The 16,135-nt window shown below is 36.8% G+C and overlaps 1 protein-coding gene across 3 annotated transcripts in view; it reads left to right on the top strand.

Annotated features, from left to right (window-relative positions):
• SNTB2 (syntrophin beta 2) overlaps positions 1-16,135 on the top strand; it is a 119,138-nt gene that overhangs the window by 71,012 nt on the left and 31,991 nt on the right. For all 3 annotated transcript variants that reach the window (XM_064273854.1, XM_064273853.1, XM_064273852.1), the window contains exons 3-4: positions 2,463-2,673; positions 11,061-11,203. In XM_064273854.1, coding sequence (XP_064129924.1) covers positions 2,463-2,673; positions 11,061-11,203 — 354 coding nt within the window. The remainder of the gene's footprint in view (positions 1-2,462; positions 2,674-11,060; positions 11,204-16,135) is intronic.

The raw sequence follows: 16,135 nt of genomic DNA, 5'->3' as shown, positions 1-16,135 counted from the left end.
ATTTGAGACCCTCTAAATTCTGACCTCAAGCTACATTTCACTATATCTAGCTTGATTTCAAATAAATAACTCCATCAGAACTACATTTAAAATGAAAGAAAATCACTTTTGACTTGCTGTTTAAAGACTTTCCTCTCAGTAATATGAACTTTCAGCTATGGATTTTGTTAAGTGTTTTGGCTGTTCACAGATCTTATTTTATATTTTGACTATTTTCTAGAACTTTTATCCTATTTGGCTATTGTCCTAGAATTTTGAAGGCATATAAAAGATGGACGGACTAGTGACTACGTGTACAGGTAGCTAGATAGGTAACTCCGCTGGGAGGCAGGTAATGAGTGAGTAGGTAGGTGCCAGGTAAATATGTTTATAAACAGTCTCATAGCATGAGACCAGCTTGGTAAGTGTGCCCTACAAGTCTGGCTGTCCTGTTGCAGTCGTGCTCTGCCACTATCTCAGGAGTACTTTTGGACCCAGTCAGTTTGCCTCTCTGGAGAAGGCTTCTCTCCAGGCCTTTGTTTCCTCATGTGTAAAATGAGGGGATGAGACTAGATCAGTACTTCTCAATAAAGAACAATAAGTCTGTTAAATATTAAGAGGTATAAATTAAGGGAATACAGAATTAAAGTTAAGCAGTTTTCTTTACTCCAGGACTTGTCAGAGCCTTACTCTGCATTGGAAATTGCCTAGAGGGGAGTACACAAGTAGTGTGCGGCACTCTCCACATTTGTTTCAACACAGAACCCCAGCTAACAGCTCACAGATCACTGTTTCAAACATCATAGTTTGACTGGATGATTTATAAGGCTCTCTAACACCTGAAACTATTGCCCTGAAATAATCTTTAAACCTTAAACCAAAATACCCCCCAAAGACTTCTTAAAACTGAACAGTAGTTTAGCTTATCTAGTAAAACAGCTCTGCCTTAAGCATTATGCTCTTTTGAGAACTATCTATATGGGATCAAATTGATAACAGCAACTTGAAAGATTAGATAGGAACCATAGGGGCAGTGAGTTTATGTTACTGGGGAGGAACAACTCAAAAGGAGGGTGGGAATAGTTGCACAGCTCAAAGAATGTTATCAGTGTCACTGAATTGTACATGTAGAAACTGTCAAATTATATGTTTTGCTATGTATAGTCTCAACAACAAAATAAAGTTTAAAGAAAAAAAAATAAGGCTCTCTAGATCTGTGCTGTCTAATATGACAGCCACTAGTCACTTGTGACTGATTAGGTAAAATTACATTAGCCACATTTCGAGTACTCAATAACTATATGTGGTTAGTGGCTACCAAACTGAACAGCACAGATAAAGAATGTTTCCAGCATCTCAGAAAGTTCTGTCGGACGGCGCCACTCTACATCTTACGTTTGAGGATCTTAAATTCTAGATTCTATGAAACCACATCGTAGATTCTATTAGAACACTGCCTCCTTTTTTTTTTCAGGCAAGAACTTTATAGTAGTTATCATAGTCCTTTTGTAGCACTTTTTTAACCTGTAATTATTATGTTTATTAATTGTTCGCTTTTTGCCAACCTTTTTTTTGTATTAGACCATAAGCTCTGTGAGGGCGGAGACCATGTCTGTTTTTTCCACCACTGTATCTCCAAATCTAGCTTCTAGCACAACATCTGGCATATAGTAGGTGCTCAAAAAAGTTTTATTTAAGAAAGGATAGACTGGCCAGAGTTCAAGTAAGAATAAATATTCGCTATATGAAATATGGAAAATTAGAAGATTTGGAATTGTAAAAGGTTTAGAGAGGTATGCACGCTTCAAGGCAGAAATGCTAATGTGTATGTAAATTGCTTACCTTTGACGGGAGGTGCAGGATCTGATGACAGTGCTTCAAGGCAGGAAAAACTGTCTTCAGAAAGAGAAAGAAAAGTGAGAACTCTCCTTAGCTGTTGTCGAGGATTTAATCATATGATGTTATTCACACACTAAAAAAAAGTTCCAAATTTTCATAAAGAGTAATATTCTTACACTAATCTCCTTTTTCTGTACACAGTGGAAATTTCAGTTCATTGTTTGGCAGTAGTTTTTTTTTTTTTTTAAGTCTGGAAATACCTTCTACCAGAATTTTCTGAGTATTTTAAGAAATACCAATTCTATCTTCATAATGTGCCTATAAGGTTCAACATGTGTGCTTTCCATTTCTATGTCAGGGAAATTAAGCACAGTGAAGTGTTCTACTATAGACTATACAGTAGATTCCTTCATCTTAGATCATTACATTAACACACTGAAACAACATATTCAGCAGCTAGTCTTTCTGATGATTATCCTTCCATATGTAGTTTTCTCTGGAAATGAACTCTAGGAAATTAAGAGAAAATACCTCTATTCTAGAAATGTAAATAGATTTGAATTATTTATGTAAAAACCCTGACAGGTTTGATAACTTTTGATCTAGCTAACTTTTTCTTTCTTTCTTTTTTATTTTCCGCACAGATTAATAGAGCTACATTCTCCTGATAGCAGGAACACCTTGATTCTACGGTGCAAGGATACAGCCACAGCACACTCCTGGTTCGTAGCTATCCACACCAACATAATGGCTCTCCTCCCACAGGTGTTGGCTGAACTCAATGCCATGCTTGGTGCAACTAGCACAGCAGGAGGCAGCAAGGAGGTCAAGCACATTGCCTGGTTGGCAGAACAGGTAGGCTGGGGAGGGAAGGCAGGATCTCACCTGGTCCCCATTCAGATTCAGATGGTTATCCCATTTCATATATTTATAATGTTTATCATGCAGTTAGGGCCTAGTTATCTAGTTTATAGATCTTTTGTTTCTCTTACCTTTCTTCCTATTTTTCTTTTAGATATTTGTTGTTATTATCCTCTCCACCAGAAAAATTGACTGTCATATAATCACTATCACAATATAACTAAAGAGAGGTTCTCATTACTATCTCTGTCCTTAATGAAAAGTAGGGGATTTTCATGATTTTAGGTCAGCAGTCAGCAGATGTTTTCTGTAAAGGGCCAGGTAGTTTCACAATTATTCGATTGCTGTTGGAGCAAGTAAGCCACCGTAGACAATATGAAAATAAGTGATCATGGCCGTGTTCTGATAAAGGTGGTGGACATGTCATAGTTTGCCAATCTCTGTTCTAGACTATTGGTAGAGTTTCCAGGGGCTGCAGATTGTGGTTTACTCCCCTGCTCTAGGAAAGTTATAAAACATACAAAAATATTTTATAAGCCATTAGACAAATGTACAATTATCCTCTGTCTTAGTCATCCAGTGCCGCTCTAACAGAAATACCACAAGTGAATGGCTTTAACAAAGAGAAGTTTATTCTTTCACAGTCCAGTAGGCTATAAGTCAGGGCGCCAGCTCCAGGGGAAGACTTTCTCTCTCTGTCAGCTCTGGAGGAAAGTCCTTGTCATCAGTCAGTCTTTCCTTGGTCTGTGAGTATCTCAGCTTAGGTACCTCAGGTCCAAATGATGCACTTTGCTCCTGGCACTGCTTTCTTGGTGGTATGAGATCCTCATGTCTCTCTGCCTGCTTCTCTCTTTTATATCTCACAAAAGATTGGCTTAAGATAGTGAAAGTTTATGGAGCCAATTAGTTTCTCATTCAACAGTTTATACACAGATTGTTTTATGACATTGGTTGCAATCCCCACAATGTGTCAACCCTCTCCCCTTCCATACCTCGATTCCGCATTTCTATCCGTCCATTTTTCCTGTCCCTTCCTGCCTTCTTGTCTTTGGTTTTGGGCAGGTGTTACCCTTTTGGTCTCGTATATATGACTAAACTAGGAAGTACATTCTCATGTGTGTTATTTTAGTTTTCTAGAAAAAAAATTTTTTTTTTGTTTTACAGACCTGTCTAATCTTTGGCTGAAGGGTGAACTTCAGGAGTGGCTTTGGTTCTAAGTTAACAGGGAAGACACTGTCTTGTAGATCTCATCAATATAACTGCCACTTATCCATTTCATTACATCATAGCGGTAGGATTTATAACACATGGGGAGATCCCATCAGATAACAAAATGGTAGAAAATCATACAGTACTGGGAATCACGACCTAGCCAAGTTGACAGATATTTTGGGGGGATACAATTCAATCCATCACACCCTTCATAACTGAAAAATGAAAACAAGAATACCTAAGTAGATGTTAGGTGAAGGGAAAGGAAGAACTCCAAAACCCAAGTATGATATAAGAGAGACCAAAAAGTTCTATGTGACATTATAACACATCTTTTTTTCTTTTAGGACTTTTACTGTCAGCTGGGCCAGAGGGACTTGAGAAAAGAAAACTGGGCTGGGGGTTCATGAGTGTTCAAATGCTAGCTCTATTCTTCACTGGTTTTAGAACTTTGAGAAAGTTTCTTATCTCTTTGAATCCCAGTTCCCTCATGTGTGTGCAAAGGGGCCGAGGCTGAACTAGATCACTGGTTCCCAAGTATGTTAGAATCAGCCCAGGGAGGTTTTTGTTCTTTCCTTTTTGTTTTGTTTTAAATAACAGTTTACCAGGCCTGGCCCTCCATCCCCCTTACCCCAGCAAAGTTTTGATTTGGTAGATAGGTGGTAGGGCCTGATAATCTTGTTTGGTAGTTCCCTGCGTGGTTGTGGTGTGGGGCTAATTTTGGAATCCACTAATCTAGTTTTTCTCCAGCTGTGAAATTTTATGAACTTTTCAGATAATGATTATAGTAAATAGAACACAGAATTAATACTACAGTCATTTCCATGAACCATAACTAGAATAACTAAGCAGAAAAACTAATGAAAACATCACGGTAGAGCTGCTTATAACTTTGAAAGTTTTAAAATTTTATCCGTGTTTGTCATTATTTATATATTACTACATGCCAGTTGAAAAACTGGATTGGGGGGTAATTGTTCTGTGCCTTCAGCAGTGTCAGAAATCTTCATGGCTTTAAAATGTAACATATTTACATGGTTTAAAAGCCAAAGAATAAAATGCTAATAGATGAAAAGTCTTGCTCCCATTCCTGTCCCCCATCCACCCAATTCCCATCACCTTTCTCCCAGAGAAGTAGCCACTTTTATTCCTTTCTAGTGAATCCTTTGAAAATTTATTTATGCAAATAAAATAAAAAAACGTATATTCTTTTTCCTCTTTTTATTAAAAAAGATTGTATATTATATATACTACTATACACCCTTTTTAATTTTTTTCATTAAATAATATATTCTGGAAATTTTTCCATATCAATACACAGAGAACTAGCCATTCTTATTTTCTTGCACAACTGTATAGTATTCCGTTGTATGGTTATAATTAAATAATTACCGCCCTGCCCCCAATTTTGTTGTCAAAATTCTTTGCCATTACAAACAGCGCTACAGTGAATAACCTTGTAGTTTGACCTTTCACACATGTGCTATCCATACTCTTTGGCTCCTAAGTTCAGATAGATATCAAGAAAATCTACATTATCTGAATATATTTCGTTCTTAAGATTCTGGTAGTGAGTAGGAAACTTTGGTTAGTAAGGGATTTATTCAAAAATTTACATCAGATCCTGAGTTTAAATAGTGAGAGTTCGGAGAGTAAGGGTTATTTCTATACCTGTAGGATAAATTCCCAGAAGTGCTGGGTCAAAGGGTGAGTTAGTTACCTGTTGCCGCATAACAAAGTACCCTAAGAGTTAGTGGCATAAAACAACAAACGTTTGTCTCACATAGCTTCTGAGGATCAGGAATCTAGTAGTGGCTTTGCTAGGAGGTTCTAGCCCAGAATCTTTCATGAGATCACAGTCAAGCTATCAGCCAGGGTGGTAATCTAGGGACTCGACCAGGGTTGGTGGATCCACTTCCAAAATGATTCACATGGCTGTTAGTAGGAGTCCTCTGCTCCTCGTCATGCCGGCCTTCCCACAGGGCTGCCTGAGTGCCCTCATGACATGGCAGTTGATTTTCCTCAAAGTGAGTGATCTGACAGAAAACAAGATGGAAGCCACAGTACTTTTAATGACTTAATCTCGGAAGACATATACCATTATTTCTGCTTTATTCTTTTTCATCATAATCAAGTCACTAAGTTCAGGCTATACCCAAGGAGAGGAGAATTCAAGTTCCTACTTTTTGAAGAGAAGAGTAGCAAAGAAGTATGGACATATTATAAAACTACCACAAAGAGTGTATGCATTTGTGATTTTACAAAATACTGCCAAATTGCCTTCCATGGAGCTTTTCCTAATTTAGATTTCCACCAGCAATGGATGAGAGTTGCCAGATTTTTAAAGTAAAATTAATTTGATTTATGCTACATAAAGACAAGAAGAAAGGAGGAAAATAAAGCCACTAGTTCATCACAGTTTGCCTTTTACGGGCTTTATTTTATGTATGTGTTTCCTCCACTCAATTGTGAGCCATTAGAAGACAGGAGAACATTTTTTCCAAATCTTTATTGCCTCCAGAGAATTTAGCCTAGTACTTTGTATACAGTAGGTGCTCAATAGCTTTTTTCTTTGTCTGCATTTGGTCGATCCTCTTTATTCATGGAGTCCACATTATCAAATTTACCTACCTGCTAAAATTTATCTGTAACCCAAAAATCAGTAATCATGGCGCTTTTGTGGTCATTTGCTGACATGTACAGTGCAGTAAAAAATTTTAGTCAGCTGACTCACACCTTCCCAGCTCTCCTACTGTGAACATGTGTCCTTTATGTGGTCTACTTAGTGCCACGTCTTTCACATTTTTATCTTTTTTTTTTTTTTTTTTTTTATGATTTTGCTGTTTAATTAACATGGTCTTCAAGTGTAGTGCTGAAGTGCTATCTAGTGTTCCTAAGCACAAGAAGGCAGTGATGTGCCTTGCAGGGAAAATGTGTGTGTTAGATAAGCTTTGTCCAGGCATGAGTTATAGTACTCTTGGCCATGAGTTCAACTGTTAATGAATCAAAAATATATATTAAATAAGGTGTCTTTAAATAGAAACAAACATAAAACAAGGTTATGTATTGATCAGTTGATGAAAATGTGACCAAGACTCTCAGAATCTGATCCTTCATTTCCCCCAGGTAAGTAGGTTCAGTATTCACTAATTCAGTATTTAGAGCAATTTTCTAGAACATAACTACTGCAAATAATGAAATAGTGATACAAATCACTAATTATATTGGCCAAGAATAGAAGCTCAGGATTGGGGAATAATATTAAGTGGAGAAGTTTTTTTTTATTATTATTGTTCTTTAAGTGAAACTTTATAAATCAGGTTAGTCTGTCATACAAAAATTTATATGCACCTTGCTATATACTCCTAGTTGCCCTCCCCCTAATGAGACAGCACACTTCTTTTCTCCACCTTTTATTTACGTGTCCATTCAGCCAGCTTCTGTCCCGTCTGTCTTATCTCACCTCCAGACAGGAGCTGTCTACATAGTCTCATGTGTCTACTTGATCCAAGAAGCCCACTCCTCACCAGTATCATTTTCTGTCCTATAGTCCAGTCCAATACCTGTCTGAAGAGCTGGCTTTGGGAATGGTTCCTGTCTTGGGCTAACAGAAGGTCTAGTCTCAGTCAGACCATTAAGTCTGGTCTTTTTATGAGAATTTGAGGTCTGCATCCCACTGCTGTCCTGCTCCCTCAGGGGTTCCCTGTTGTGTTCCCTGTCAGGGCAGTCATTGGTTGTAGCTGGGCACCACCTAGTTCTTCCGGTCTCAGGCTGATGTAGTCTCTGATTTATGTGGCCTTTTCTGTCTCTTGTGCTCATAATTACCTGGTGTCTTTGGTGTTTTTCATTCTTTAAGTGGAGAAGTTTTAACCACTTTTAAAATAGTACCACTAAATTCAAAGTACTGTTTCTAAATTACTCTCTTGATTTTTGCTTTTTGAAATAGTAGTTTGGGTTTCCCAAGTCAAACATCATTGTCAGAATGAGGTATTCAAACAAGACTTAATACCATTTTTTCAGAGGTTTACAGAATGAGCTTTTGTATCTGATAAAGGTCGAACTAGGTAAATGCCAAAGCCCTTTCTAACTCTAAGATTGTTTCATTCTATGAGTATGAAAATGGCCAAGAAAATTTTAGATCATGTAACCTGTTTAATATAGGTAGACCTTCCTTTTGGCAAAAGGAATGTTTCCTGAAGAGCCTGAAACTTATTCAGTTATACTTAGAAGAGGTAGACGTTTTGGGCACATAAATTAAGGAAGGGTCGTTTATTTAACATTAAGTGATATTTGTGTAATTTATCTTTTTTTGCTATTTTACATTGTCATAAATTGGTTTTGCTTAAAACAGGAAATACCCATACTACAAAGAGGTGATTGATGATAAATTCTCTGCATAGGAATTTCTTTCTCTATTGATACTGGTTTTTATGTGATTGGTAGTTCACCTTTTAATTGGTTATATTCTTTGAGTCTACCAAATGGGGGGCATGTATTAGTTCTAAAATCAGTTTTTTTTAAGCATTTGGGTATTGATTAGAACTTCAACCTTGATCATTCTCAAATTGTGTAAAGACTCAAATTAGGAACAAACACAACTAAATCAAGATTAATGGAATGGTTTCTTTAGTTTTTGCTGTTTTCTTTCTTGATTATAAAATAAAGAACAGAAGTACATTGCCTGTCAAAAAGAAAGATTTATAGGATTAAGGGATTTAGGGAATGAATAATAACTGTTAATATTTTCTCATCCTTAGTTCTGTCCAACTCTGTTAAAAAATAAAATTTGGAAAAGGCTGTTGTTTAGCCAGGTGTATGTGTGCATGGGTGTTGAAACACAAGCAAACTAAAACTCTAACATCAGTATCTTTTTTTTCTCCAGCCAAGAACTAAGTAGTGGAGCCCCAAGTCTACCTGTCCTGATAGCACAATGAAAAACACATACTATATATAGCAGGCAGCATTTTGACTCCAGTGAAAGCAAACAATAACCTTATTAGTTAAGGCAAATAGGCAGACAGAATGACTTATTCAGGTTTCATTTTTCTCAAATGCTAAGTAGAAGAGAGGAAAGATATTTTTTAAAAAACCCAAATGACTCAAAAGGTCTAGAGAATAAACACTTTTTCCTTCTTTTTTGGTTACTTAAACAAAAAGTTCTCTGTCTTGAAATTGGACATTGCTCCTATTGGCATTAGCATTTTTTACCTTTATAATCGAAAATATCTTCTTTCAGAGGAAATAAGTTTAATTTAGGCTTTCCAAATGTATATACTCTGGTCTAGACTTTAGAATCTCTCTCTCGTCACTTGTTATTGTTGCTGTTACATGCCATCGAGTCAATTCCAACTCATAGCAACCCTGTGTACAACAGAACGAAACATTGCCCCGTCCTGCACCATCCTCACGATCATTATGCTTGAGCCCATTGTTGTAGCCACTGCATCAGTCCACCTCGTAGAGGGTCTTCCTTTTTTTTTTTTTTTGCTGACCCTTTGCTTTACCGAACATGATGTCCTTCTCCAGGGATTGATCCCTGCTGATAACATGTCCAAAGTATATGAGACAAAGTCTTACCATTCTTGCTTCTAAGGAGCATTCTCGTTGTACTTCTTCCAAGACAGATTTGTTCGTTCTTTTGACAGCCCATAGTATATTCAATTTCCTTTGCCAACACCACAATTCAAAGGCATCAGTTCTTCTCCAGTCGTCCTTCTTGTCACTTAGAAAAGCAAAGTTAATTTTAAAAAATCAGATTATCTTTTTAACTCTTTAGGAAGAAATATTTTACATTATTTTCTGTAATGAAAATGTCTGTTACAATCTCAGAGACCCAGACTTAGTAGGGAGCATGAACTAGCAATCCCTTTGAGTATCTATGATCCAAAAATGTAAGAATCCAAGAGAATCTCCTTAGATCCGGTATTCTTCCTCCGGTAGAGTATTAGAAAATTGGGGCTCATTAGAAAGAAAACTGTAATTATCTCTACAATACATTGCTTGAATTCTTAGTGTCAGGTCACATTTTTTTTTACTTTCAGTACATGGTAGACCTGGGGTCACTTCAGTGGTTAGAGTTCACTTCCCACTGCTAGAAATTAGCTCGTGGCTCTGGCTAACAGAAAAAGTCACAGCGGTGGGTATTAAAACATAGAACTGAACCATGCAGGCCACTTTTCAGATTATAGATATATTTTTAAGGTGCTCTCACATGTCCAAATTACCTTCAGAAATCATTGAGGAAGAGAAAATGAAAAGTGGCTCTGAAGACAACTCTTTAAAAGAGAAGTGACTGACCAATTCTAAGTCTGGAAGCTGTCAGTGATAGTGAGCTGAAGGATCAGCATTAGGATGTGCTGTTGTTAAGCAGTCCCTGGTCAAAGGTCTCATTTAATGAGGCAAACGTTTTGATGATGACAGGGTTTTTCTTGAACAGAGTCTTTTGCTTTTTGGACTTGGATCCATGACAATATGGATAAGTAGTGGCTATTTTCCTCCATTTTTAAACTTCTATAGAGATGACTGAGCTTTATCCAAGTAAATGCAAATGAAACTGAAACATAAATTCTAAAAATATAGTGGAGAACTCTTTGACAACAGTACATATCGGTGTTTTTCAAAATACAACATTGCAGATCATGATCATCATTTTTTAAAAAATGAAATAGAATAGAACATGAGAGTGCATTGCACAAAGTATAGGAGTTAGTGCTGCTTTGTAAAACTTTTGATTCAGTTATATATGTGTGCATGTATTGGGTTGCAATGTGAAATGCATTTCTTATTGTAGGTCTTGATAAAAAATTTTTGAAAAACATTGATGTTTAGATTATACAGACTTCTTTGTATTTCTATCCTGTGCTTAGGAGATATCATTCCAACATCAGACATACTGAAATTGTTAATCATTTTGAACAAATTACTATATTACTAGATAATGTCTGTAACTCACTGGGGAGGAGACTCTTCAAGCTACACAGACCACTTCACACCTCCCAATGGAGAATCCCTATCAGTAGGAAAAATCCTGATATGTTTCCCATATCTTAAGTCTATTAGGACGAAGAGGGCAAGATGGAAACCCGCTAAATTAGGCCATTATTGAAGGGACTTTTATAATTACATATCATTATAGCTAGCTTTCCCTCTGAATTTTACCTTCGTAACAGGCAAAACTAGATGGTGGAAGACAACAGTGGAGACCTGTCCTCATGGCTGTGACTGAGAAGGATTTGCTGCTTTATGACTGCATGCCATGGACAAGGGATGCTTGGGCATCACCATGCCATAGCTACCCTCTTGTTGCCACAAGGTAAGCTTCAAACAAAAAAATAAAGTGTCTATCCTTGTCTGAATCTACTAAAAAAATTTAAAGTGAATTCTATTACCTTTAGTGCCTAAAATAGCATTTAAGTAACTGATGTAGTTGATTTAGACAAAAAGTTTTCTTTCACAACCTTTTTGATCTTTTTGCAGCTCCTAGCTCAGGATAAATTGTTCGTCAGTATTATTTTTGTGTGTATTTTTAAGTGGTTGAAGCAGCTTCCTGTTTCCTTCAAGACTTGCTTAGTCATGAAGTTAAGTAAATAGATTTTTTTCCTATAATTTATTGAAGTGACTAGAAAACCACTGAAATTGTCGCAGCCTTTTGACTGAGTGATGAAGGTATCTAAACCAGAGTGTGGTACTGTGGATAAACCATACCACTCAGCCAAAATATTCCTCAACTTCTCTTTCTAGTGTAAGAACACATAATTTTGGTTCCATCAAATAAACATTGATTTGACCTGAAGCAACAGGATGCTTCTAGCATGCCAGATGTGGGGAATTGGAAGGGGAGAGAATATAGAATGGATTTGAGGGCCAAGATGTCTTAAGGGATAGTAAATATGAAGCTAGAATACATATTCAGTCTTATTTGGGCTTAAAAAATAATCCAGTGTTGATGTGACTCAAAAACTACACATTAAAAAGGAGCCCCACAGTAAAGTATTTGACAACCAAAAGAGCTAAATGATAGAACCATCTGGTATGTCCCATAGGAAACAATGAGGGAGTATCCTGCTTTGAGCAGAAAAAGCTGTGAGAAAGAGTATTCTTTGCATGATGGGGAGACTTTCACTTTATTTAGGATTTCCTTTAGCTTGTCAAGTACCCTTACCTGTATTATTCTGTTTATAAAAATGTGAACTATATAGTATATTAATTCTGTTTCAATAAACCTGTTATAATTAAAACAAGATTGAATAGAAAAGGACTAAGATGATATGAGTTGGAACTGACTCAATAGCAATGGGTATTTTTTTTAAGGCCAATCCATAATTGAATTCGAACCCCAATTCCACAACTTATAGTTAATTGGGATCATGTTATTTAACCTTTCTGTGCCTCAGGTTTCTAATTTGTAAAGTGGACCCAAATGAGATAGGGTGGGTGTGACTATTAAATAAGTTAATACTTGTAAAGTGCCTAGAATGGTGCTTAACACATTTTAAGTGCTCTATTAAATGTTAGCTGCTTTAACTGTAATAATAATTATTTTTAAATGAAAATTATGTCAAAGAAGAATTCTGTTAAAAAAGTATAATTGGTTTAATCTGGCCATTGTTAAAAGAGAGGCTCTGTGCTACCTTTTTTTCTAAGTAGTGAAAGTTCCATATTAAATGTGAGGAATTCAGATGTACTCTTTGGATCATGCAAATTGAACTGGCCATTAGTTAAATGGGCGGTGCCTGTAGCTCTCCGAATGTTTTGGCTCTTAATAAGTTTAATTAATGTACAGCAGAGATTCTCTACCCCTTGTGCAGGAATGCTAGTGGTTAAGGGGCAAAAATGACAGGCAGATGAGAGGTTTGGGTTTTCCATCTGGCTCTGCTGGTCAGGTGGAATTGGTTTAAGTCACTGCATGCTAGAATTAAGTGGAGCCTAGTCATCCTCAGCTAGCAAGAGGGGGTAGAGTGTGGCCACTGAGAGAGACCAGAGGGTGGAACCAGACCAGGAGGTATCCTGTAAACCGCCCCCCCAAAAAAAGGAGGTATCCTGTAGAGGGAGGCAAAGCCAGAAAGTGGTGTACTTATGTCTTTTTAATGTGTGGGAAAGACAGAGTTTGAGATCTGTATGAGTAAGAAGAAAGGGCTGAATGTTCACTTTCACTAATTATTTTTCTAATACTTTGGAACATGTTCTTATGAGTAATGACGGGGAAAAAGAGCATAAACACACAGGGAAAGGAAAAGAAATTAAGGATCTTGATTATCCACAAACGGAGATAAAAGAAACCCAGTGCCGTAAGATAGTACCTGATAAATTAAGAAATAATTGTAGTTCTAAATTGAAGAACATTCTTCTTTTTTTTTAATTGTGATTTAGGTGAAAGTTTACAGAGCAAATTAGTTTCTCGTTAAACAATTAATACACAAACTGTTTTGTGACGTTGGTTGCCAACCCCGCGATGTGTCAACACTCTTCCCTTCTCCACCCCAGTTTCCCTGTTTCCATTCATCCAGTTTCCTGTCCCTTCCTGCCTCCTCGTCTTTGCTTTTGGGCTGTTGTGACCATTAGTCTTGTATACATGATCGAGCTATGAAGCATGTCCCTCACGTGTGTTATTGTTGGCCCTATAGACCTATCTAATTTTTTGACAGAAGGTTAAACCTCAGGAGTGACTTAAGTACTGAGTTAAAAAGGTGTCTGGTAGTAAATTGGAGAACGTTCTTTTTTTTTTTTTTTAATTGTGCTTTAGGTTAACGTTTACAACTCAAGTTAATTTCTCATTCAAAAATAATACACATATTGTTACGTGACGCTAGTTGCAACCCCTATAATGTGACAGCACACTCCCCCTCCCCACCCTGCATTTCCCATGTCCATTCAACCAGCTTAGAGAACATTCTTAAGGTGATGTAAATTAACATGAGTTACTATTTATATTGGATTGCATATTTACAGATTCTTGGAAACGAAAACCGTGTGTGTGTGTATGTGTGTGTGTGCGTGCGTGTGTTCTTAATAGCTAATGTTTCAGGTCCGTGAGGAATTAATACACAAAAGTGATAAATAAAAAGGATTTTTATTTTACACATTTCTTGAGATTAAAGCAGATATATCACACAGGCAGAAAGGCAGACACTTTGGTTTTATAGATGATGTGGATTTTGTAGTTTTTTCCTATAAACTTGGAAAAAATTCAAAGTGAGGCTACTTTACAACAGGGAAATGGAGCGGTGTTGAGCTTATAAGACTTATGGGGCAAAAGCTGCTAAAAAGCCTTCACATGAGCTCATCTGGCCTCCCCTAAAAAGGGGGCCTTTTGGCAGTGTGTCCTAGCCAACTGCTGCTCTGCAAGAGTCCAGCAGCTGGTTTGAATTAGATTCCTTCTGCCAAATATTTCATAATCAACTCTGTAAGAAAAATTCTCCTAGGCTATTTTTATGTCTGACTTGGGATTAGCAATCAAACTGAATATGGTAGAGTATACCCTGTAGCTTTCCTCAACGTAGTGTCTTACTTGGTAATTTTGAAACTTATTTAACTCTTGCTGAGGTAGCTAGTGTTTATAACTGGCATGTTGGCTCTGTGGTAATCAGTTTGGTGCAGTGGTTCTCAAAGCACACCTCATGGATCCCTGGGGATCTCTTTCTTGAGGGTCTGTGAGTTCAGAACTATTAGTAATACTAAGCTGTTTTCTTTATTCACTAGGTTGATATTTACACTGAGGGAACAAAAGCAATATGGGTAATATCACTGGTGCTTTAGCATGAATCAAGGTAGGGCACCAAACTGTACTAGGAGTCATTGTATTCTTTATCACCAAGTACTTGCAGGAACAAAAAAATGTATTTCAGAACAGACTTACTGGTCTGACAAAGACTGAAGAAACCCCGAAAATACAGCCCCCGGACACCGTTTTAACTCAGTACTGAAGTCACTCCTGAGGTTCACCCTTCAGCCAAAGATTAGACAGGCCCATAAAACAAAGCAAGACTTAATGGGCACACCAGCCCAGGGGCAAGGACAAGACGACAGGAGGAGACATGAATGCTGGTAATGCGGAAACCAAGGTCGAGAAGGGGAGAGTGTTGACATGTAGTGGGGTTGGCAACCAATGTCACAAAGCAATATGTATACTAATTGTTTAATGAGAAATGAATTTGCTCTGTAAACCTTCATCTCGACTTCAATTTAAAGATTTTTAAATGCATTTCACTTCAGAATGTCTTTGTTGAAGAAGAAAAAAATTCTTAGTTTTATTTCATCTCAACCCTTGAGATGAAATATATCTTTTTAATATTCTGTGTTATCAAATGGAAAGTACTTGTAGACCACTTCTGTCCCAACTAACGAATAATGGTTTGCTCAAGGAAAAACACATGTGTGAACTGAGTTGTGAGCTGAACTAGCTGGGTTTTTGTCCTGGTTTTTATTGTTATTGTTTTGTTTTTTATGGAACACCATTTTTTTACTTGAAAGAACAACTGACTGACAAACTATGACTAGTCAGACTTGGGTATTTGTCAGATACTTTCTCTAAAATGAACAAGAGAGTCTGTCAAGGAAAACACTGACAGTATTTGTTGCCAATGATAAAATTCCAGCTTTTAAGCAAAAATTGGAATTCTGGAAAACTTGTATCTGCACCTTGAGCTAGACAGCTTCCCAATATTTAAAGACTTTTCTGATGCCATCAGTGGTAATATTAACATAAGCAGCTTTTTGATATTATATAATGAAATGTTTTTAGCATTTAGAAAATCTGCATAATTTAGCGAACAAATATTTTCCAAATGACCAATACATGATGTTACAAAGTTATGCATGAGTAAAAAATATTCATTTGAAATGCAAGAGAGACCAATGGATTTTTAATGTAACAGGATACAAAAACACTATTGATAAGGTTTCAGATTCCACATTGCAAATAACCTTAAAAAACCACCACTTGTTTAGTTTTGGTTCCATATCAAAGAAGGATATCCCCAATTATCTGATAAGACTTCTCCCTTTTCCAACTACATACCTGTGTGAGGCCAAGTTTTCTTCACATACTGTAACAGATTGCAGAACCAGATAGAAGAATCGTCTATATTTTTTTAAGGTAGACATTAGAGAGATTTGCAAACAGTGCCACTGTTTTCATTATTATTGAAAATAATTATTTCAGTAAATTATGTTAACATGTAATGGGTTTATTATTTTTAGAGTTCTCAGTAATTTTTAACAGTACGAAACGGTTCTGAGGCCAAAA

The sequence above is a fragment of the Loxodonta africana genome, chromosome 21 (assembly GCF_030014295.1).
Source record: "Loxodonta africana isolate mLoxAfr1 chromosome 21, mLoxAfr1.hap2, whole genome shotgun sequence".
NCBI lineage: Eukaryota > Metazoa > Chordata > Mammalia > Proboscidea > Elephantidae > Loxodonta > Loxodonta africana.
The sequence above is the reverse complement of the archived record's forward strand: the minus strand, read 5'-3'. Positions and strand labels throughout refer to the sequence as shown.